This window comes from Rhinolophus ferrumequinum, chromosome 21, assembly GCF_004115265.2.
Source record: "Rhinolophus ferrumequinum isolate MPI-CBG mRhiFer1 chromosome 21, mRhiFer1_v1.p, whole genome shotgun sequence".
Lineage (NCBI taxonomy): Eukaryota > Metazoa > Chordata > Mammalia > Chiroptera > Rhinolophidae > Rhinolophus > Rhinolophus ferrumequinum.
In genome coordinates this window covers 39,602,580-39,626,603 of record NC_046304.1, presented here as the reverse complement: position 1 = coordinate 39,626,603, position 24,024 = coordinate 39,602,580, and the positions used below count along the sequence as shown (strand labels likewise).

Sequence of the window (24,024 nt, the reverse complement as noted above, 5' to 3'; positions counted from 1 at the left end):
GAGGAGTTTGGAAAGGCGATAGCAACGGCGGGTACTCTGGACAGAGTCAGCAGGTCCCTGCTTGAAAGCTGTGTGCGAGTGGGTGGCTTAGTATCACACGAGGGTGCGCGTAAGGGCAGCTCGACGAAGTGGGCAGAAGCGCTGGAATCGAAGTTGAGTTCCAGTACTGTTTAGTTATTAGCCGCGTGACTTTGGCCAAGTTTACTAAACCTGTCAGAACTTCCCCAACTGTAAAAAAGATTCTGTTAAGAACAGTCACCTGTCAGGGTCCCTGAGAGACCACTTGACCGTGCGCATGCCACGACGCACTCTATTCGCAAGGTCAAAAACGCCAAGGGGACTCAGTAGAGTCTTACCCGGCTCCAGCCAGAAGAGTCACGGCAAGGCTGCTCTCTCTGAGCATGCGCAGTTGGCCCGCGGCGCGGCCCGTCAGGCACTGCGGTAGGCGCCCTAGAGGCTGGCAGGACCCTGACCCCAAGATGGCGGCGCCCAGTGAAGTGGACGCGGCTTCCTCGGGCGAAGGCGATGGCGGGGGCAGCGGCTTTGGATCGTGGCTGGACGGACGGTTGGAGGCGCTGGGAGTGGACCGAGCCGTTTACGGCTCCTACATCCTGGGTATTCTGCAGGAGGAGGAGGAAGAAGAGAAGCTGGACGCTCTGCAGAGTATCCTCTCTGCTTTCCTGGTAAGCCCAAACTCATTCCTTTAGCCTCTTGCCAGCCCCTGTCAGTACTTTGTATCCCCTTTCCTCTACCTGGTGCCCCAGAAGATTAGTGGTCTCACCTGGGAGAGGGATACTCTTCTGAGCTCTGGGCCGCGGGGGAAGAGAGTTGCTCCCCATGCAGGGTTTTGGGAAGCCGGAATGTTGCAGGTGTATAGAAAGAAAAGGCTTTCCCTTATTTCGGGGGTCAAGGCCCTCTCTGATGCCTGTGGGTGAGTATTCTTCCGAAGGCGTTGAAATGTCTAAATGAGAGTTTTATCGTAAACGTCTAACGATCAATTTCATTCCCATCCGTTGACAGTGTTCATGGCGGCGGGGGTGGGGAAGGAGGGAAATAAAGCGTTCTAGGATGTCTGTGCCGTTTAAGAGCAATGTCCAGGGCTGTCCCCTGTCTAAAGCCTGCAGGAAGTACCCTCTCGGCTCCTGTGTTGGAGGTAGGAGTCCAAAAAAGGTAAGCTTGCGGTAGAGGTCTTGTCATGCCTAGGCAGAACAGAAGCAAATATTGTGCTTTATCCTTTATATTATTTAGAAATGCAGTGATCATTGTTGTGTGTGTTGTGGGGGGAGTAGATGTAGGAATAAGAGATCAGTTTTAAAGAAGAGAGACCCTTAGCCTCTTAAAGCCAGATTCAGGAATTCAGAAATGTGTACTTTGAGCTGTGTCACCAAATTGTCCACTTTCCCTGATCATTTCTTCTGCCTTCATCTCCACTAACACTAGGTGGAGTTTATTGATTGGGCACATGGTTGAAATATAACACTAGTACAGGTGTCCCAGGACCTACTGGTAAGGGACCCCTTTTTGTCCCAGAGCCTGCTCTGGTGAGATTGACCTATATTGGGAAAGCTTTAACACAGCGCAGCTTGTGATGCAGCTCAATACTTCAGTAGAAGTACAACCCAGTGGAATACATTATTTTCTTGGACCCTGACGTTGCAGGTTATAGGGAGAAAGAGTAGGAAGCAAGCAATTTACATTAGTTTTTATTTCCAACTGAGAAGTTTCTAAATACTCTATGAAAAAAAAGGTTGAAGTAACTTGGGTACCCATCGGTACCAGCTCCCTGATCTAGCTCCCTGATCTGTTTTTTTCATGGTGTCATTATTTGGAGTTGTATGCCTGCTGATCAAGGCAGGCATGAAGTTTGCCTTAGACTATTAATAGTTTCTTTTCCCCCCCCCCTTTCTTCCGCCTCCCTCTTCCCCCTATTCTGGTTCAAGCCATTGTTTCTCAGTCTTGTTGTGTAGGACACAGCTCCCTAACCCATGCTGGTATAAGTCTTGCGCTCCACAGCTGAGGGAGTCGGTTGGCTGCTCACAGCAGCTCACAGCAGCTCTCGGCTGCTGGCCACTCATGCTGGCTGACGGCCGCTCATGCTGGCTGCTGGCTGCTCACACTGGCTGCTGGCCGCTGGCTGCTCACGGCAGCCCAGCTCCAGGGAGTGCTGTTGTTCACAATCTTAGCTGTAGAGGGCTCAGCTCACTGGCCCATGTGGAAATCGAACTGGCTCTCTTGGCGTTAGGAGCACGGTGCTCCAACCACCTGAGGCACCTGGCTGGTCCCTATTAATAGTTTCTAAGCATGAAAGTGATCATCCTTGGAGAATGTACTAAGTTGAGTATATCAGCAGAGGAAGATTTCACAGAGGAGGGTTTGGACTCAGGTAACAGATTTTTGCTCCAAAAGAATGAGGAAGACTGCCCTGAGTTGGTGGGAATCCTTTCCCCTGAAGCTTGCCAGGATGGAGTGGGTGCTCTTGACTGCAGGTGTGGATTCTGGGAATCTCACACAGGATTATTTCTGCAACCAGAGCCTCAGAAGAGAGACTCTATTCTGTGGCTCCGAAACCCTCTGGTGATTTCTTCTCACCAGCAGGGAGAGCTGTGCCCTCTGCATAGGTTTGGTTCCAATTGAGGGCCCTCTCAGGAAATTAATTAGTCTACTTTTCCAACTAGGAAGAAGATTCCCTCCTTAACATCTGCAAGGAGATTGTGGAACGATGGACAGAGACTCAAAATGTTGTTACCAAAGTGAAAAAAGAAGGTAGAGTTGGAGTTTTGATGTCTAACCTCCAGTGCCTTTTCCAACAACCTTTACTTTACAGCTGTCAGGGTGAGAGTTTTTAGTTTTCTCAGTCGGATACTCATTTTCCCTAAGTTAATTTAAACTGGCAAACACCCAGCAGCTTACTTTAATTTTTTAACTGAATATTAGTTTCCTTTTCTCCTTTTCCACTTCAGCTGACCACAGTTATTTTCACTGTGGTTTTGCTTTTTTCTTTTTCATCCTTTTCCCACTGCCCCTTGTAGAGTTGCATTGCCGGTCTGGGGGAAGGGGAACGGTCAACTATATTTTCCCACCTCTGACCTTTTTCATATTCTCGTTTCACAACACAAATTATGATTGGTCTTTTCCTTTATTCAGCTAAAGCTTTCACCCTTTAAAATGAAAGAGAAGTGAGTGAATATACTCACCATTAGGATGTAGAAAACTCAAATCATGAAAACCAAACATTAATAAAATTTATTCTACACTGATTGTTCTCAGTCTTGGCTGTACATTAGAGTCACTTGATGTACTTTTAAAAATGCCAGTCCCTGAGCCACACCATGAGCCAATTATATAAACATCTTTGGCGCTGGGGCCCAAGTATTGGTATTATTTCAAATGCTCCCCAAGATGATTCTAATGTACAGCCAGGCAAGAGAACCACTACTTGACACTATTGCGTCTTTTCTGGGAGAATGGAGAATTTAATAGTTGATTTTATTTTAAAATAATCTTAAGATTTCACCTGGTACAATTAGCAACATTAAAGGGACCAGCTTAAGTTGATTCTAGATTCCTTTTCAGGTTTCTGGGTTGAGCGAGGAGACAGTTGCATGTTTGGAGGCTTAATTTCCTCCAGTTGTAATGCAGTGCTTTTCACCTTTTTTTTTTTTAAGAGCAGAACTTCAATATATAAAACAAGTAAAAGCAGAACTCCTCTGATTGAAGATGATACAAGACCTAAAGCCTGGCCTGCATGGCCTTTCCTTGCCTTTCTCATTGGCCCTCGAGGTACCTCCTTTGAACCCCAGGGCTCTAAGGAGTCAGCAGATGCCATGTCTTTTACTTCGAGCACTGTCTAGGTGGACTAGTGATGTGGTGAGCTTGTTTTTTCTCATACAACCTTGTTGTCCCTCCCTCCCCTTCCACCACCTCCCAGATGAGGTACAGGCCATTGCCACTTTAATTGAGAAACAGGCACAGATTGTGGTGAAGCCCAAGATGGTGTCAGAAGAGGAGAAGCAGAGAAAAGCTGCCCTCCTGGCCCAGTATGCTGACGTGACAGATGAAGAGGAATATCCTTTTCGGAGTCTCGGCACCATTCCCAGAGGCTCAAGCCAGAACAGTTTACTGCTTTACAGTGAGCTTTGATTTTCTCCTCTAAAACGGCAGTGATCTGTGTGGCCCTTCATGGGTATCAGGAATAATGTTGGAATAGCTGATACTAGACTAACATTTTCAACATGTACGAGTAATCAGAATGTTCCTGAAAACTTAAGTGTAAAACAAACAATGCCTTAATAATGGACCATTTGTATTGTTTTCAGAAAACAAGATATAGCTGTGATTCTTAACCATTCTATGCAGCACCGTGTTGCGTACAACCGTCTTTATATTCTTTCTCAGTTGATAAAGAACTGAGGCACAAAGAGATGAATGGGTGATCAGAGACATTCATAGAATTAGTGGCAAAATCAGAAATAGAACCTCAATATTTTGGGGTGAAGGATTCCCAAATTTGAAGCAGTTTCATTTGAATCTTCTTTTTTTTTTTTTCTTTTTATACTCTGGTGACCACATAATTAAAAGTGAGACTGGACCCCCGAGCAACACCAGAAATCTGGAATTTGAGTGAGGACTGTGTAAAAAGAAAAGTGTTGCTGGTAGAAGTAGGTTTAGTTCCCCGTGACGTTGATGTTTCTTTAGGAAATGCTTCGTTTACTGAGCCCACTTGAATGGAGTGGACATCATACCAGAAATGTCAGCTGTCTAAGCACTAGTTTAGGAAAGAATTCTTAGGATCTTTTGGACCAACTTCTCTTATAGTTTTCCCTCATGATTTTTCTTGCCAGGGTTGCCATAGCTATGGTTCCAATTACAAAATCTCATTTCTCAAGCTAGAAAAGAGTATGTTAAGCAGTGGTTCTCTGGGGGACTTGTAGAAACACAGATTGCCAGGCTCTACCTCCCAGAGTTTCTGATTTATTAGGTCCAGGGTGACGCCCAAGAAGGTGCATTTCTAGTAAGTTCCCAGGGAGTTCTGGGAACCACACCTTGAGAACCACTGTTTCACAGGTCATTTCACTGTCCCCTGGCTTCCAGGTAATGTGGCAGTCCACCCAGACCAGCTTAAGTTTCTTTTCAGCCTCCAAGAGAAAAGGATTTTACAGAAGCTCTGAACAATCTTCCTCAAGTTGAGATTTCTAAAGATGATTCTTGGGTTTACTACCACGCCCCTGGCAGAGTCCTTCCATTCACTGCGCTTATCTGACCCATCAGTTTAGTGAGTGTTTTCTGATACCGGGTTGGGATATGCTAACCTTTGTTTTTCATCTGACTTTCCTTAACGTCACTCACTGAAGCAGATGAGAAGGATGATTCAGGGGCCACCACGCTGAACATTGGTTCTCACAAGTGTATCCTTCTCGGTGTCTATCCCCATGTTTCTCCGTAGAATCCTCTTTAGGATCACTTTTTACTTTGCTGTCATTGCTGGGGGCTCCCTGTACCTCCAGAACTCATGTCAGGCCGGTATTATGATCCCCATTTCTAGGACAGCCCTAAGTGGTCAATTTAGCAAGAACTTTCCCCAAAGAAAGCATATTAACATGTATCGTGAAAAGGTTAGCTTAGAGGAAGGATTGCTCAGGGAGGTAGGAATCTGTATTCTCTGTGGATAGCCCTGGCTTTCCCAGCACTGTGGAAGCAATTAAAATAATATTACAGTTTTGGTCTTTGTCCTCAAAGACCTTATAATTTGTTGGAAAGAGAACACAAACACCAAATATTTTGAAGCTAAAAATATGGACAGATTGAAACATATGTGCTGAGCAAAGTCACTTATGAGAAGCTTCCCAGAGAAAGTGGATTTAAACATCCACCTTCATAAAGGTGGAAGTGTGGTAGATTATCAGAGAAGAGGGATGGTAATTTTAGGGAGACATCGCTATTTTTAAAGCACTGAAGCAGAAATAAGATGTTTTAAGAGTAGAGAGGAGCTTAACAGGTTGTTTTAAGAAATGAAGGGTAAAGTTTTTGGCTAGGTAGTTTTCTAACTGGCTAAACTTTTTTTGTATCTTTTATAAATTCAGAGTTTGTGTTTGTTAGAACATCGTTTTCACTTAAGCTTTAGTGGTGTAGGAAAACAAATTGAAATAAAGTTTAGTAATGTTAAACAACTTATTTTACTCTTCAGCCATTTTAACTGTGCCTGTTACATCAAAGTTTTGCCAGTTGTATTAATATTCTATTCACTAAAACTAGCTTAGATACTCCAACAATAGTCTGCCATTGAATGATGTAAGCACTTATTCTAGAATGAAATTTCATTTTCATAAAATGTTTAGATAAGTCTGAATGAGATTTTTATCCTGGGGGTTAGTTTTAAACTTTTGTAATGGTAGTTTTAGGATTTCCCATTAGACCAAAGATAAACGTAAGGATTTAAAACAAAAACAAAAACTAGGAGTAGGTACAGAGTATTCAACACTCAGTTTGTAGAAGGGACAGCAAGAATGAGGAAAGAGAGCAGTAGCTGGGACTTGGGTGACCTCTGCCCTCATCCCTTAACTCACGGTAGCTCTGTTCCGAAACACCAATGTGGAAGATGTCCTCAATGCCCGAAAGCTGGAGCGAGACTCGCTTCGGGATGAGTCCCAAAGGAAGAAGGAACAGGACAAGCTGCAGAGGGAGAAGGACAAACTAGCCAAGCAGGAGCGCAAGGAAAAGGAAAAGAAAAGGACACAAAGAGGGGAGCGAAAGCGATAACCTCAGTCTACTCTATCCTTTCTCCTCATGAACTGATCAAAGGGAGAGCTGGTTGTGCACATGCGTTATTTAAGAGAAATGAGAGAACATTGCAGAGTGATTTCCCGAGGCATTTACACTTTTGTTTACATGGTCAAAAGGAAAATGACAAACACTTCTAATTACAAACTGTGCCATGTCTCTTGTGGTGTGGGTAATCAGGTTATTGTTGATGCCTGTTCCCAAAGATCTGGAATAGGGGCAACCTTTATATTTTAGTACTGAAATCCTGTGCAACTTTTGGCCACTTTCAAGTCTTTCCTCACCTTGGATAAATAGCAGGAATATTCAGAAAGCTAAGTTACAGTTTCTATCCTAAAGGAGCAGAATCATGACCACTCCTTCCCTGAAATGAAATGTGGGAGTGTAAATTGCTTCAGAAGTAATATTCACCCCTAAATGTGTTATTTTACAGCTGAAATAGAAAGCTAACGGAGAGCCCTACCTGGATCCAGATTTTATGTTACATGGCAATAAACTAAGAAAATGAGAAGAAATTATTTTGATGGAAGTTCTAGATTTGAGAAAAAAAAATTGTTTTTTTGAAGTTCAGCTTATGGGAGGAAAAGAAGTATCTTTTTAAGTGGAAATAGTTACATTTTTCCTCATCTAGGTTGTGAGTTTAAGGATGTGTGTCAGTATTGTGTGCAAGGATATCATTGTTAGCTAGATTCATTTTTTGTAATCATGAATCCTCGATTGTTAGTGGAGATTTTAATGCTGGTTGGCCCTAAACCATATGAGTATAAAGACCTGATAATTACAGGTTTAGAGAAACTAGAGGAACCAACCTTTTAAGGAAGAAACACTGGAAATCTCTGCTAACACAAAGATATTTGAGTGTATATAGTAGGTGCTCAACAATATAATTGACTAAGTGAATGGGAAAATTGCTTGGGAGAGTCAAAAGTGAGCAGGAATTCTCCATTTCTACTTCCTGTCACATTCAATTTTAAATAAGGCCTTTCTGTACTTTAGGCAACAGTCTTTCAAGAAGCCTACAGAGAGCAATTTCTCTGACAAAATAGACACTTTATAACCAGGGGTCAGCAAATTACTGCCTGCAAGTCACATTTGGCTCAGTCTGTTTTTGTATGGTGCGAGCTAACTATGGATTTTACATTTTTAAAGGGTTGTGAAAGAAAGAATATGACAGAGACCTTATGTTGCTTATAAAGCCTGAAATATTTACTATCTGGCCCTTCAGAGAAAAAGCTTGCCGACCTCTGTTTTATACCATTAGAGATTTTACCTTTGTGCAGAAGGTAAAAAGAAGCATGGTTAAGGAAAAGATGTGTTACCTCTATCAGCACTCCTATAACCGTGGCATTGCAAAAAAATTTTTAAAACCACCTTTTTAAAAAATAAACTTTATTTAAATCAGTGTCTTCTGATTTTTTCTGATTCCTTCCAGCTATCCATAGAAATGAATTGTGTGTGGATAGTCTCTTAGGAATGTGTTAAATTTTACTTTATGCTTTGTTTTGATTAGCCCTAATCTCTTTTACTAGTAGAACCTCTTCCTGAAATCTGTAAATTCTCTGCCTGTGAGGTTGGGTATTAGGAGATCAGAATGATTACCTTGTTTTTTGCGAAGTCAGTAAATTTGCTTTGAAGTTCTTTGAAGTACTGTTGGAGTCTTACTTAGTTCTTTATGTGGCAGTGGCAACAGGCGGTGGCTATGACAGTGTATGACAGAGCCTATTTTAATTTAGTAGCCCCTGATTTTGGATTTTTGTTCTCTTTATTTGGGTCTTTGAAGCAGTCAGGTTATATCCATGGACCTCTGAAGGGTACTTACTTCAATCTGCTGTTAACAGTAGTCAATTCTTTCTTCTGGGACTCTATCATGTATGTTGTAGTTAAGTATACACTTGAACTAATGTTTAAACAAAAAAAGGATCAACTCATTAGGTAACTTAGGTGCTAATAAATCCTTTTGTCCAAAATGTTCAGTATTGCAAAGGGCAAATTTTAAACAACCACATCATCTATGGTATGATGACTTTAGGCCAAATTGGGATTTCAGTCATAACATTATTCATTGCATTATTCATAACATTATTCAACTCTAAAACTTTATAGTAAAAGATTATTCGAGTGGAAAGGACACTGATATAATTCAAGGTAATTTTCAACCACGTTTATATAAAGTGCTTTTACTATTAAAAAAAATGGGAGTATGCCAAATTCTTTTGGATTAGAAATGATGAGAGCAGTAGTTTTATCAGTTCTACCACAAATCTTGTGTGATGTTTATTTTATAATGTTTTTATGTAATTCAGAAATACGAGTACATAAGAAACCATCCATTAGAGGGTCTACCATAGAAAGGGACAACCAACCAATTTGAGAATTATCTACAGGGTGATGTGATTAACAAAATTTCAAGGAATTTTTGTGTTTGATTTTTGTTAATGGACTAGTGTTTCATTTCTGAATTTTCATCCTGGTTTGCCTGGATTAGCATAAAGGCAGAGCAAAAATTTCATCTTTGAAGGAGGTAAGTTTAGATCCAAGCATATCTGAATGGCATTGATTTTACCCACATTATTACTTACATGTTAATAGTAATGAAATTTAAAACTTAGCACCAGTTCTTATCAGTTACGTGAAATTTGACTGGTTTTCTGACATGAATGAATCTTAAGATTAGAAATAATACAAACATGAAAAAAATGGAAACCAAATATTTTCAACAAAGTAATTTATTTTTTTTCCTGAGAGACTAAATTCAGTACAATATTTGTTTTCATAACATCCAACATGTCTTATGTCAAACTTAACCACTTTCTATGCAGTGACTGGTGGGGTGATCTATTTTATTTGACTACCCTCAATGTAATTCATTTGGGTAGTTCTAAGGTATATCAGTGATCAAAATGTTTCTCCCTACAGTTACTCCTGCATTCTCAATCAGTTTCTTCTTCACATCATCTAAAGAAAATTTATGTGGTGTGATTACACTTTTTTTTTTTTTAATACCAGGATTTCTAAAACTAGGAAAAACACCAACATTTAAAACATCAGTGTTTCTAGTCAAGGATAGTTCAAATAAATTTCATCAGTACATTATATTATAGTTTAACTCATGCTAGAAATGTTAAAACCCAAGATCTTCTGAGTCACATAATACCAACATTTCATATTAATGAATAAATTACTCGGGTTCCATACAAAGATATTAAGTGATGAGAAACAGAAAAAGCCAAGCTTACAAGAGCTCTTTTAAAAAAATACAGAAGCAAACTAATGAACACAACTACATAAAATATACACTAACCAATTGCAAACTAAAGATTAACCTTAAAAAAATACATTTTAGAACTTCGTGATACCCTCATAAAAGGCAGCAAACTAAGGGTATTGAAACAAGTCATTATTTTAGTTACTGTGCATCAAGTCTAAAAGATCCCGAAAAAGGAAATGTTTTGATTCAATTTAAATACTTTAAAATTGGAACTATTTAATAATTGATAGTGTAATTAAATTTTAAGAATGTACACAAATGATTTGAACAGGTTTTATATTCAGTAACTTGCATGGTTTTTACACTGGCACTTTTATCACTAATTTAGGAGAATCAGCTGCATTTCCCTCCATATACTTAGGCACTAAGATTTCAAATTTATAAATATGGTAGTATTTTAAATATTAAAATTTTACATGAATATTGGGTTCATCTTTGTTTTCCTTTGTTTCCTAGGTATTATCAATTTTTTAAGGAAAACACTTTTATATCACAATCAAAACTTGTCTTGCTTACTAGACTGTAGCCATAATTGGGTTACAGTCATTTAGATTCATTATTTGGAATTATACTTACTAAGGCAGACCTAAATGAAACTTATCTTCTAGAAGAATTTCACTTTTGCATTTACCTGCACTGCAGAATGGGTTTAAGCAATATTTTAGCTGTTAGGAAATATTTACTTAAACTTATCTTTGACTACTCAGAACTCATAGTCAACTTTACCTTTGAGTTCACTTTAAACTGTATCTGATTCATTCCAAACATAAGGTTTTTAAATAGAAGTTAGACTTCATTAAGGTACTAACTTTAAATCTGAAAGAAAATTAATGTACTGAAATTTTCAAGTTTGACAATTTCATTAAAGTTTTTTAGCATGTCTTGATACATTTACTTATCAGCTTTTTAGCCTTCTTTCTGCTGGCATTTCATTTCCTTAATGTTTGTTTGCGTCACCTCTCTGGTTCACTGGATTGTTACTATTTATGCTTTCATGGACTTTATCTTCACAGTTTACTATATCTTGTAAAGACTTCTCCACATCTGTTTGGCCAGCTGTACTGGCTGTTTTTGGCAAGGTCATCTGCAGTGCACACCACAGGGTAGTGCGTGCTTTCCGAGTAGCCACACACATCTCTTTAATTGCTGAAGCAAGGGCAAAAACGTCTATAAAAGAAACATTCAGAGCCAGTTCACATTAGATACCATTTAAATAACCCTTAATTCTTAAGACCCAGTGCTGTGCTACTAAATGATCAAACATTATTTTTATAAACAAAGGATGGGTATTGACTGAGCTAACCAAAGTACTTGACGTAATATTTAAAAGTGTTAATACTTTATTTCTGACTTGTATGACGACTATGCTTTGGGTAGAACACAGACTTTGACAGTTTCTATAATTAAATGGATAGAATAGATCAAGGTCCTTTTGGAGTAGATTATGTCGGCAGCATTTACCAATTTATTCTTTAGATAAGTGTAAATTATAGCACTCTAACCTTTTAACCTTAGAATCTGATTTTATTAACATTCAAACTATCTCATTGCCTTATCAAAAGAATTTGCATTAATATTTGTACCTCTGTCATCTTGGCATCTAGGAACTCCTTGCCTTTGTCGATTTGAAGCATTAACAATTTCATCCTTTCTACGTGACTGTACAATGTGAATGGACTCCAAGTGTCTATCAAGAGCAGTAGAGATATTGGCATGAAGGGGAGAGCTTCGAAGACGTTCCATTTTGCCTAGTAAAGTCACAACCTGAGGGAAACATTTTAAATTTTGATAAGGGCATGTAACCACATTGCCTTGTCATTAACTTAAGTAAAAACAAATCTTCAATGAAGCAGAATAGAGATGAGAGCAGTAATATTTATTCAATAAATAACTGAATGTTTACTGTGTCCTGACATCATGCTGGAGGAAACAAAGATGGAAAGTCAGTCTTCAGTACCTACTTGTATGTTAATTCTAAAATCTTTCAGGTAACCAATTAATAAGAATAAGCAACAATGAAAAAGTCAAACATTCAAACATTCCTATGTCTTTAACAGTAAATGCAAATATAGATATGACACTGTTTTTGGCAAAGAGTAGCCTGCAGATAGTGTTATGAGGAGGTATTATAATCTAAAGGGAAAAAAATTAAGCTAAAGGGGAGAAGTCCTAGACTGATTAATCCTGACCTCAGCAAGTCTTCTCTTGGCCTCCAATGTTTTCTTTTTGGAAATCACAAATATTCAGATAATGATACTGCCTAGTCGTAGTTTTAAGGAATCCCTAATCCAGAAAATACTTTTTAAATTTATGTTGAAATAATACAGAATGAATCCTACGATTATCAGAACTAAGAAAAATTAGGAAGTCTCTCAATCTTCTGGTTAATTAAGCTTTAAAAAGGGCACTGATATATTAGATCAGTAAGAGGAATGTTTCATAGTTGTATATACCTAACTTGTTTCAAATTCTAATCTTGAAAGGTAGAGGAAAGAACTTTTTGAATAATTTCCTTTGGGAACTAAATGATTTAAAATTCACATAAGCATTTGGTGTTTAGTGATTGAAGAGACTAGGAAAATACCTCTCTATTAAGAAGCTAAAGGCACCTGAATGAACACCTCTACCCTCACACTCATACGTATTGAGTTTCTTTGCAATAAGTTCAGGCCCATGGAGAAAACAAATGTACAAGTATTAAATATTTTGCTCCCAACTGTACAACCACCTAGATCCTTGAAGGGATAACAAAACAACAAAAGAAAAAAAGATATTAAAAATAACTCCAGTGAACTATCAATTACATATTTTTAAAATAATCATTTTTAATAACTGATCAGTATAAAGAAAAATTTGCACTGGTGATTTTTAATAAACTTTAAAAATATTTTTTAACTAGCAACCTAGAGGGTAGTACATATGAAAATATTTTTGCCCTCTGTATTATTGATCTAATGTTGCTAAATATACATAAAACAAAATTATTGTAACAGCTATAAACATAACCTAAATTGATGTGATGCATAACCAAAGCTGGTAAAAGTATATTTCTTAACATCCACAGTCTTCTTTTTATTAGTTTCAGGTGTACAAAGCAACATAATAGACATTTACACCCCTCACAAAGTGATAACCCCCCTCCCTCAAGCTACTACCTCAGTGACATCTTACATAACTGTTAATACCATTGACTATCTTATGTTATATATACTCCACCTCCCATGACCATATGTATTTATTGTTGACATACAATATTATTCTACTTTAGCTTCAGGTATACAGCACATTGCTCATGCATCTGTACAGTCCATGAAGGGATCCCCTTGATAAGTCCAGTGCCATCTGGCACCTTACATACTCATAATCTTTACAACATTGTTGATTGTATTCCCCATACTATATTTCATATCCCCATAACTATATTGTGTCTACTAATTTGCACTTTCTAATCCAATATCCACAGTTTTCAATCCTTTACTGCCGAGAAATATATTAAGAAAAAGGAATTTTAACTTGGAACAGTTTTAAGAAAAAATTATAAAAGACTGAAGTTTTTATTAACATAACATCTGGTTGTAACCCATATCAGTATCTGACTATACCATTGATAAATTCCATTGTACAAATTTACAAATTTGATAAAAGAATCCCACCTGACCAAGGCTGAAAGCTAGGTAAAATCTATCTTTTTCCACTGAAGTAGTTCATATCTATATTTTAAAGACAGTATGGTAAAAGTAAGAAACTAATGTTCAATAAAATAGACTCTGTTATGTTGATTTTTATAATTCCAAAAATTATTCAATCACAGAAGCATTATATTTCGCTGCATGCTTTTTCTCAGACATTTCATCAAATTCTTTTTGGAAAATAGTTTCACTTTTTAAGAGAGGAAGGTCAAAAAAGAAAAAAGAATTTAATATAGTTGATTAGAAAATTCTGAAATTACAAGAGATAATAGGAATAATAATTCGTTAAATTACAAAACGACTTAACATCAGGATTCTTTACATTTGATTTGAAGTGATATACTACTTTTCCAAAACAAGGCTATTTGATAAAATTATGCATACCTACATACTTGTTTATTAGTATTTAATACACTGCTGTATATACTTAATGTTTGTTGAATTACACGGGTGCAGGGTTAAGAAAATTAAATATGGTAATTCCCTGTTAATTTACCATCTTTATAATGCAAGCACAGCTTGCTCATCAAGCTAGAAAACAAATGCTTGTGACAAAGAAATGGGACTTTCTCTATAAATAATATTCAAAATGGTTTTTGCTTTAAAAAATTTCTTTCTGTTGAGGATTAGCTCCACTGCCAATTTGGGTTTGAAGAGGAACCATTTAAGTTACTAAACCTACTTTTTAAATGAATGAGGGGGGCTATTTTCCCTTTCCTAAATATTAATCATAGTTCTAGGACCAAACATGGAAAAGAATATATTTCAGAGAGTTACAGATAAATGTGATTTAAAAATCCGTTAAAACTCTAACTTGCTGAAATGTTTTAAAATTTTATTAAGCAATTTAAAAATCCACTATTGGAAGTTTTTACAGCTTACCCTGGCTTGTTCTCGAAGTTCATCCACAATTAAGCGATCAACTCTAGACGGATTGGAAGTCAGCCTTGGAATTGGAGTATTGTTAGTACTGGATACTTTTTTTCCTGGGTAATTCTTGGCAAGGGCCAATTCAGTCTGTAAAATATTATAATTTTTAGGTGCTGAATTTTCCAAATATGATTCAATTATGAATATTTCTCATAGGCCTAAGCAATAAATTGAAAATTACTCCCTTAAAAACTGTTTTGGTATCAAAAGGCACCAAATACAAACCACAGTCCCACAGTATTTTTCTGTCATACTTAATGCAAATAAAATATTCGAACACTCCCAACAGTTTAATATTTTAAAAATTCAAAGAAATTAACTTTTAACCCATTAAGGAAAAAGTCTACTTCATAGACAAAATGAACTTTACATAAGTAATTTTTTTTTTAAATCACAAGCTTTCTTAGTCTTAAGTCACCTAATTAATTTCTTATAGTCATGGACTTAACAAATACTGATTAGAGAATTCAGCTTGGAAATAAGGCAAGTACTCAAACTACACTAAGGTAAACAAAATGAAGATAGGCAGAGGGACACACTGCCTATCTTCTTAAGTTACTTCTAAATGGATAGCTTTGTGTTACCTTTTTTCTCTCCTTTTCTAATGCTCGCCATTGTTCATAGCACTCTTCTAGACGAATATGAAGTTCACTGGCTGGTCCACTACGGGTTTTAATTGGTCTTTGAAGTCCAAAAGTTGGCACGAAACCAGAAAAGGAATTATCACCATACATCATATCATTAAAATAAGGGTATAAATGGCTTAAGTCATCATAAGGAAACAAATCATAGGACTCCAACAGTGGGACAACTGAATGGCCAAATGGGTGGGTGGATCTTAGGGGAAACCCACTCGAACCAAGTTGTTGAAAACTCTGATTATGCCTTAAATCTCCCATCATGTAATTAGAAAAGCATGACGCCTGTGTGGGATTCACACGGCTATTAATATTGTTGTCTCCACTTCCCTGTCTGTGGCTATTAAAATGACCCTGTGCCTCCAACAGATCTTGGTATGTATTTTGAGATAAACCATCTAAATGCTTTGGACCTTCCTGAAGATCATAATGCACACTCTGGGGCTTGGCTTGAAAATTATGTTTGTTTACATTTTCAGTGATCCCATACTGCTGAGCTGAATAGTTATCACAAAATCCATTTGGTTGCTTTAGTTTTTTATCAGTAACCGATTCAAAGAGGTTTTCTTCTGCAGTCTTTGTCAGTCCTTCCATGTGATTGACAGATTGAATTCTTTCTGCACCATTATAATTAAAATCAAGACTAGAAAATGCCGAAGGGTTTTCTTGGCAATACTTCTGAAATAAATTGCTAGTTGGGTTTAAATTTGTGGATGATAGTTGGGGGAAATCTGAAGAATGGTTAGAACCTTTTGAAGCTGCACTTAAATGACTACTTAGTTTCATCAAGTTACCTTGATTTCGATAAGGAATAAGAGTGTTATTTTTTGTTTGGATATTCATCCAAGTTGGTCTATTTAAGTTGATACCTGCTGCAGATGTTGCTGAGTTTGACAATAAATTCACTGATTTAAAATACTCAGAATTTGGGGGGTCAGCTTTAGCAAACTGTTGCTTTTCTGTGACATTAGCAAAATCATTATTAGCTGGACAAGCTGTGTGAGGTTTTAGTCCATATTCTGATTTTAAGCCAAAATCAGCAGTGAATGCTGCTTCCTTTGCAAACTGTTTTTCTGCTAGGTGTGGTGTAGTTTTTGGAAATGTGAAATTCTGTTGGTCAGGTATTGTCTCCTCCATTTTTTTCTGACTTGCTGGTTTAACCTGAAATAACTTTGTGTAGGTATCTGTTTCAACAGTTGGTGTTTCAGGTGTGCCATTGGCTAATTTTTTACTATCTTGGACACTAAAATTTGAACACTTATTAAGCTTAGCCTTATTAGGATGAGCATATTCTGGATATCTACAATAATCTGCATTTTCATTGTATCTATTAAATTGGGAAAGAAATATTTCTGCCCTTTTCTGCTGTAATGGTGCTTCAAGACTTTTAACACACATTTTCTCTCTTCCATAAGGGTAAGTATCAACTCCTGATTCTTTCATGATGTCAGACAGGCCAGCTTGTGGTGTGAAGCAGTTTTTGATAAATGGATATTCTTGGAATGTTGTCTTCGCTGTATCATTTGTCTGAATATTGTAATAGTTAGAATGATCGCTTCTTGAGGGGTACATCCATTGTTCTTCAGGGTCTAAACCAGTAAATCCATGATAAAGTTCATCTATTTTTTGTTGTGATGTGAGATTACTATTATGCAGGTATTGCTTTTCCACTGCTGACATAGTTTCACCACTATAAAAAGCTTGCTGAGAGATGGCTGTATCTATCGGCCTTTTGGTTTCTGTTAAGAGGTCATGGTGATCTGCATATCTGCTTGTGTTCAATGGCCAAACTGACTTTAAATTGGAGGAGCAGGTCCTAGAACAAGTAAATATATTTAATTACAACTTAGGTTTTAAGACTTTATCTCCTCAATGGAGAAGGAAAGGTTTTTAAAACCATTTATCTTACGCCCCTCACCATTCTCTAATCCTTTCCAACTTTGCCTTATAAGCTACCAAATAATTGACATCCAAATAATTCTCTATCACTTGAAATGTGCTATTTGCTATATAAATTATGTATTTTAATCTTAATATGTCTTCACTATACTTTGCCAAAAGTCATTAACTAAGGCCTGAGGCTGATGACTGCATGATCTTACATAAATTTTTTATCTATAGTAAGCAGAAAACAAGTTTTTCCTTTAATTAGGTTATTAACATAATACAAGTGGTGTTGACCACAATTTTTTCAATGAAAAAAGATGTATTTTGCTCAAACTGTTATTGAAATTAAAATACTTTAATTGGTTACATGTGTGCTACATAGTTCCCTATTTATGAAATAGGACATTTGGGTAATATGGCTTTCACACCCAAATAAAACAATTAAAGCATATTTAAACATTTTTTACCAATGAATAAAATCCACATGGATTTCTGGAAAGCAGAAATGATAGTTTTATTCTTTGGGATATAGGTATAAAAGCTCCTTGGAATTTATACTCTTTAAGCCAAACTTTATTTAGCTCATGAACTCAAGGGAAATAGCTCTGAATTATGCAAGAGTAATTTTACAAATGAAAGTTCTTAATAGCAAATCAAACCTTAGATTGAAACTTTCAATTGTATGGCAAGGACCTTAACAAATCAAGGTTCCAAAAAACAGATATTTGAATTAAGATGTCTACTGTCAGATGATCCTTTATTAAGTAAAAATAAAAGTTAATAGGGTAATCTACTATATGTGAATTTGAAAGTTTACTGTACACTATATAGCTTATATAATATACTAACCCATCAGCAAAATATGGCTGTGACTTATCTTGTTCTTCCAAAATGTTAGACACAAGTCCATATAAGTCTGTTTCACTGCCATAGTCATTTCTTTCTGTTTGAATCCTACAAATAAATATTACATGTAAGTTATTTTGCTCACAATGAAATACAATATATTGATTTTTATTTCCAGAGTTATTCTACCATTATTTTTCTATAAAATATTTGGATTGAATCTATACCATCATTTCAAATAAAGAGGGAACAAGAACTCAAGAATAATTTCCCATTTAGTATACTGTCTATGCTACATAAATATTTCTCCTTCATTTCAAATCCTATGTCTAATTCACAATGTATGTTTACCTCTTATTTCTCCAAAACACATGCTCTTCACTTTAGGTGACCAAAATATAAATCTCTGACCTATGATACTTAGTACCTTGGCTGCTCTTGAGAGCATGTCTGGTTCTATTATACATCATTCCATCAACAGTTGCTCAGTGTTTTTCATTGTGATTTGAAAACCATATGGACCCATTGCTCTCTTTTTGTGTCTCTTTATACTAAATGTTGGATTAAAAAGTGAAATGTGATATGGTTATTGTCAATACCACAGCAATATTGCAGTTGTTCCTTAAAAGTAACATATTTGGGGCCTATCCCTAAATCTTTGCCAAAGAGATCACTGGAGTTCCATGTACCTGAAATTCTACCTGGTGACTGACTAACACTGTCTAAATAATACAAAATGTAAAAAGCAAATGATGGAAAATTGGTGCCTTTTTACCTCCTGTGGATTTAGAGTGATTTGTTCCTAGAAGTAATATGTTGTTTTAAATCGTAACTTCTTGTTTTCTCATATTTTATTTCTAACATTTCATAATATTAGAAGATTTTAGAAATAATACCTTATATTTGCACAACACTCAAACATTTCATAACACAGGAAGGGCAAGTATTAGGAATCATTCAGCTGTTGAATGAATGATCATTTATGATATTAAGAAACTTGTATTTTGCAAGAGTGTATGATTTGCCAAACTTTATACTTGCTAAACAAAATGGTCTGCCAACAAGTCTAATGCTTTTTCTACTACATGTTATCTCACAAATATTCAATATAAAGTTTTTCTGTATAATAGCATATTAGTATATATCTAGAAAAATATTCAATGTAATATATACTAAACTATTAATAGTCTCCCAATAGTTGTTGGGAGATGAGGAGGCAATGTTAAGGTGGACTTCTACTTTCCTTTATATATTTCTGTAAAGTCTTAATTTTTCAATGAACATGTATCAACTTAAAAAATACTTTTGCTTTTTATAAAATTATGTTACATAGTCTTTCTAAAATCATTATTTTATACAGAATTTACAAAAAAATTTAAAATTTTAACAATTTTTAAATAAGATTTTTAAAAGAATTATTTCCTGCTTATACTAAACACGCATCAGCCTCTATCAACTGCTCCCTTTTATATAATTAAAATAAATGTAGATGTCAGTCCCTTAGACTTCTCTTTGCAATAGGCTCCCATAATATTTTATACTTCCTCTTTTCAGTCTCACTATACTTGCAGTGCCTGGCAAGTCATCATCATCATCATTATTGTAAGATCTATAAAGGCAGGGATAATATTTGCCATGTTAATGCTAATATTCTCAGTAGGAGAGAATCTGATTCGAGTAGGCCCTTATTATTGGTGGAATTGAGTAGTACAATAATTAAAAGTATCTTATGTTTGATAAAATCCTGTTTATTGTGTACTCGTGAAGGAAAAACATTTAGAATTGGATGGAAAAAACATCTAAAAATTGTGACTCATTTATATATCTTTCAAAAGAGGAACTTAAGATTTACTCACTAAGGGTTGTCTCTAACGAATAAAACAAAGTAATAAGCTAACAATTATATATACATAGCTTCCCAGTTTAGGGTTTCCTACAAGTTTGAGAAACATAAAATTATAATGCCATAACATAAAAATTAAAAGCATAAAATTAAAATGCTGATCTAGGGAACAAAGAGCTAATCCCATGTAATCAAACTATAAAAACACTTTACTTAGCCAGAGAAATATAATTTATTAATTTACCTGTTCTTTACATTGATCTGAGAATTAGAAGGCTGTTTAATATCATCTCCATAAGTAGACCATGGTGCATACAAAAGTGAAGAATCTACAGAACTTGAATATTCTGTAGATGAAGAAAGTGGAGTATAGGTCTGCCTTAAGTCAACATTGTCTTCACTCTGAAATTTTAAAGAAATGTTTGTATATCAGACACATCAATACTATATTTATTACAGAATATTAGTGATATAATAAGAAATAGGAGGAAATAACACACACGTAAGAGCTGGGAGACAAAATCAAATCTAGACTTACTTAAGCTTACTTTACGCTAGGGATTGGCAAATTTTTCTGTAAAGTGCCAGATAAATATTTTAGGGTTTGCTGGCTGCTAAGGTCTCTGTTGAAACTCTTCAACTCTGTTGTTGTAACACCAAAGCAACTACAGACAATATGTAAATAAATGGACAGGGTTGTATTCCAATAAAGTTTTGTTTATAAAAACAGGCTCTTGGCAGATGTAACCCTCGGGGGATACTTCTTGCTTATCCCTAGTATAAAACACCTACAATTATTGCAGTTTTAATTTTTTGAACAGAGGAGCATAATGTAGAAACTATCAATGTTACTTTTAATAAATCATTTACAAAACTGAGTCTTAATGCATTCAATCTGTTAAAAAAAGTTAATGTACATTTATATAGAATTTCAAAGAAATTCCATATATGTTATTGTATTCAGTCAACCTTGTGATATGGGTATTCTATTTTAAAAGTGAGAAAACTGAGGCTACAAGTTACTGAGCCAATAGCTAACAAAACTAAAACCCAAACTCAAGGTCTCCTTAATTCTACTCTAGGACCTTTTAAAACAGTATCTTTAATTTTCAGTCTCTATTTCCAAGAGATTGCAAAATGAGATGACATATAAAATGTTATAATCTTTTCAGAAATTTTAAAGATATTACTTCAATTAGAAGAAAAATACTAGTTCATTTTTTTCTTGTGAACACTTCTATAATGAACTTTTAGTAAATACGGTAAAACAATTGAATTTTAAGATTTTAATGAATTATTTAAAATCCTGCCTCCTTACAAAAAGGATTGAGGTACAGTGAAAATAATTTAAAATACTTTAAATAGTAGAATGAATTTAATAAACAACAAATAAAAAAGATTAAGCGTTTAGATGTATTTTATTCTAGAAAAAATGCTTCTTTAAAGAAGTCTGAAAGTATTTTTAACTCTGCAAATAGGAATTACTAAATCCTGAGGTGTAATAACTATAATATCCAAACATAACACAGTAGAAATGATATATTCTTATAAATACAGAAGAGAGATAATACTGGCTAAAAATTTTTTCTAATTGCTTTTATTATTGGTCAAAATTTATACACTGAGAGAAGACATACTTAGATCAAAGTATTCCTAAATTTTTGTTCTTCATAGACATAATTGAAAAACAACATTTAAAATATATGACACTGAGCTTATATCAATAAAATATGAAAATTAATACCTTCCAATTATCCAATCTCCAAGAATCTCAAATACTTTACAACCATTTGTTTAAATTGTGGTTATGGTGATTGTTTGAAATATAATTTTATTTATAGCTTATATTATGATGACTAGTCTAAAGCTGGGGAAACTGAGGCACAGAAGAAATTTTGCTAAGAGTGCCACTAAAAACTACCGTTCCAGATGTTAGAACTTTTACAAAAGCTTTTACCTTTAGAACCTTTCATAATTTTTTCTTTTAATTCTGAAGTTTTTATCATAGGCCCACCTTAACTCTTTTTTAGGTGTGAAGTATCCAAAGCGACATAAATAATTGTTCATCTTCTTGAAATATTTGCTTAAACAAAAGGAGCATTTTCAGATTATGTAATAACGAGGTAAATAGTATTGGAAACTAAATATATTTGGGGAATATTTTTTCAAGTATATTTCACATTTAAAAATGAGTTTTCAATAAAAAAATAAATCCTTTTAAAAGACTGATTTAAATTTCAGGTTCTAGGATAAAACAAGCAACTAAAGTAATGTGGTGGATTCAAACATAAAATACCTGGATCCTTTTCAGTTACAACATTTATGGAAATTAAATATGCAAATACTTGGGGTTGGCATATTAATTAGTCTGGGTAAATTCAAAATGCATCACTTATATCCTTGATATACTTAAAACAACTGAAATTAAATTCAAGTAAATTTTAGTAGCGATGTTAACATTATAGACAGCAGTGGAATGCTGGTCTTGGCTGTGAGAAACCTGGGTTCCTCTTGGTCTTTGTCACTTAGAGCACAAATCAAGCTCTGTGAGCCTCAGTTTCTCAGTTTGTACAGTGAGCACAATACAAGATTGTAGTGTGGATTAAATAATTTATTTCAGGATATTAATATATAACAATATCAACATTGATGTCCTGCTTAAATGATTTCAAGTAAAAATGACTTACATTACCCTAAGACTAATAATTTAACATGCCTAACAAAATTAAATGTTTTAGGTGAGGTTAAAAGGTAGCACGTAATGTAAGACATTGTTAAAGCCAGATAATAAAGGAGGGACAAAAATCTTGTCTTTAACAATAAATGTTTGAAGGAAAAAGTATTTTAAGGTCTGAGTAAGAAAATAGGGATTTTCTTACATATCTGGCATCATGTGATGCTGAACACAAGATGAAAGCAAGAATCAGTGAAAAAGCTTATTAACTTATTTTTAAAGCAAAATACGTATTATGTAAAAACTCTAAACTGTTAAGGCTTTTTGGTTCTAAATGGAGCAATTTAAACACCAATGTGAATCGGCTCGGGTAAACGGATCTGAGTCAGAATAAAACCTCAAACACAGGGCAACTGATGAATGCACCTGAGATTTGTAGGAATCATAGAAGGAAGTGGAGCCGGTCAGCATCACGCTGTTGAACACATCCGTTAATCTGCTGGCGTCGGCACTGAGGTTCCAGCAGCGATTCGCACCTCCACGGAACGCTACCTTGGGCTGCACGAACAGGAACAGGAAACCAGAAAGAGCCATCACGCAGTGCGAAGTCACGGCCGGCCGAAACGGCCGGCGGATGACTGTTCCCTCCATTCAATTCGGAATCCCCGACGACGCTAATATGGAGCCTGCGCGGCGGGCGCTGGGATTCCCTGCCCTCAGGCTGTCTGCGGGTCCACGCAGAGGCTCCGCCCTCGCCCGCCCCCACAGGCCTACCCTGCGGGCCCCCACCTCAGCGCCGCCGCTGCCCGACGTGAAGGCTGCGGCGGCGGCGGCAGCCGAGGCGTCCCTAGTCCCACCCGGCCCGGCCTGTCAGCCCGCACTGCGACCCCCAGTTACGACCCGACCTGTCGCTTCGCTCCTGCGCAGGTCCTGGCGGCACGGCCCGGGCGCCCCGTTGGGGCTCCTCACCAGCGACCTACCCTCTACCGCCCTGCCGCGGCCTTCTCAGAGAACCGCGTGTGCGGACGCACCCGTTCCTCAGCTCTCCTCACCGTCGCTATCCTCTAAGCCTGGCCGCCACTCGGACCCTGACCGTCCCCACCGGTTACCTCAGGTCCCTCCCTCAGGCCTGAGGGGTGAAGGGGCGGCCAGGGGTCTCCGCCTCTCACCTCCATGGGGCCCCCTAGCCCTTCTGGGACTAGGTACAGCTTCTGGGGTACGGAGGCGAGGGGGGCGTCGAGGCCCGGCTCCCTCTGCCCGCACCCCGCCGCTGCCGCCACCGCCGCCGCCCCGGGCGCTGCCTGGAGCGGGTCTGTGGGCGGGGGGTGGGGGTCAAAGCAAGGGAAAGATGGGCGGGGGGGACAGGCCGTTACATGCCAACCCCGGCACGCGACTCGACACCGCCCCGCCCCGCCCCCTCTTATGAGGCCCGCCCCCCCGCTTCGCACCCTCTCATTGGCCCACTGCCCAGC

General features: G+C 37.0%; 2 protein-coding genes across 2 annotated transcripts; one reads left to right on the top strand and one right to left on the bottom strand.

Annotated features, from left to right (window-relative positions):
• Nucleotides 1-445: 445 nt before the first annotated feature.
• On the top strand, nt 446-8,162 carry CCDC43 (coiled-coil domain containing 43). Its single transcript, XM_033090722.1, has 5 exons — nt 446-683; nt 2,676-2,763; nt 3,929-4,064; nt 5,347-5,405; nt 6,569-8,162. The coding sequence occupies exons 1-5, from the start codon at nt 480-482 to the stop codon at nt 6,754-6,756; spliced, it is 675 nt and encodes a 224-aa protein (XP_032946613.1). The 5' UTR covers nt 446-479; the 3' UTR covers nt 6,757-8,162.
• A 2,345-nt stretch (nt 8,163-10,507) lies between these two features.
• On the bottom strand, nt 10,508-23,210 carry MEIOC (meiosis specific with coiled-coil domain). The gene is made up of 7 exons (XM_033090721.1): nt 22,979-23,210; nt 20,123-20,280; nt 18,039-18,143; nt 15,249-17,118; nt 14,617-14,751; nt 11,629-11,809; nt 10,508-11,212 (listed from the first exon to the last, which is right to left on the bottom strand). Exons 1-7 carry the CDS (start codon nt 23,201-23,203, stop codon nt 10,983-10,985), a joined length of 2,904 nt encoding a protein of 967 aa, XP_032946612.1. The 5' UTR covers nt 23,204-23,210; the 3' UTR covers nt 10,508-10,982.
• Nucleotides 23,211-24,024: the final 814 nt, after the last annotated feature.

What these genes read in the sequence shown, in the direction of transcription:
- CCDC43 (XM_033090722.1), top strand. Translation starts at nt 480, where the DNA reads ATGGCGGCGCCCAGTGAAGTGGACGCGGCTTCCTCGGGCGAAGGCGAT. An exon ending in GTATCCTCTCTGCTTTCCTG is followed by an intron (nt 684 to 2,675) that starts GTAAGCCCAAAC and finishes TTTTCCAACTAG; the next exon opens with GAAGAAGATTCCCTCCTTAA. An exon ending in TACCAAAGTGAAAAAAGAAG is followed by an intron (nt 2,764 to 3,928) that starts GTAGAGTTGGAG and finishes ACCACCTCCCAG; the next exon opens with ATGAGGTACAGGCCATTGCC.
- MEIOC (XM_033090721.1), bottom strand. Translation starts at nt 23,203, where the DNA reads ATGGAGGGAACAGTCATCCGCCGGCCGTTTCGGCCGGCCGTGACTTCG. An exon ending in CAGATCAATGTAAAGAACAG is followed by an intron (nt 18,144 to 20,122) that starts GTAAATTAATAA and finishes ATTTATTTGTAG; the next exon opens with GATTCAAACAGAAAGAAATG. An exon ending in CAGCCATATTTTGCTGATGG is followed by an intron (nt 17,119 to 18,038) that starts GTTAGTATATTA and finishes TACTTGTTCTAG; the next exon opens with GACCTGCTCCTCCAATTTAA.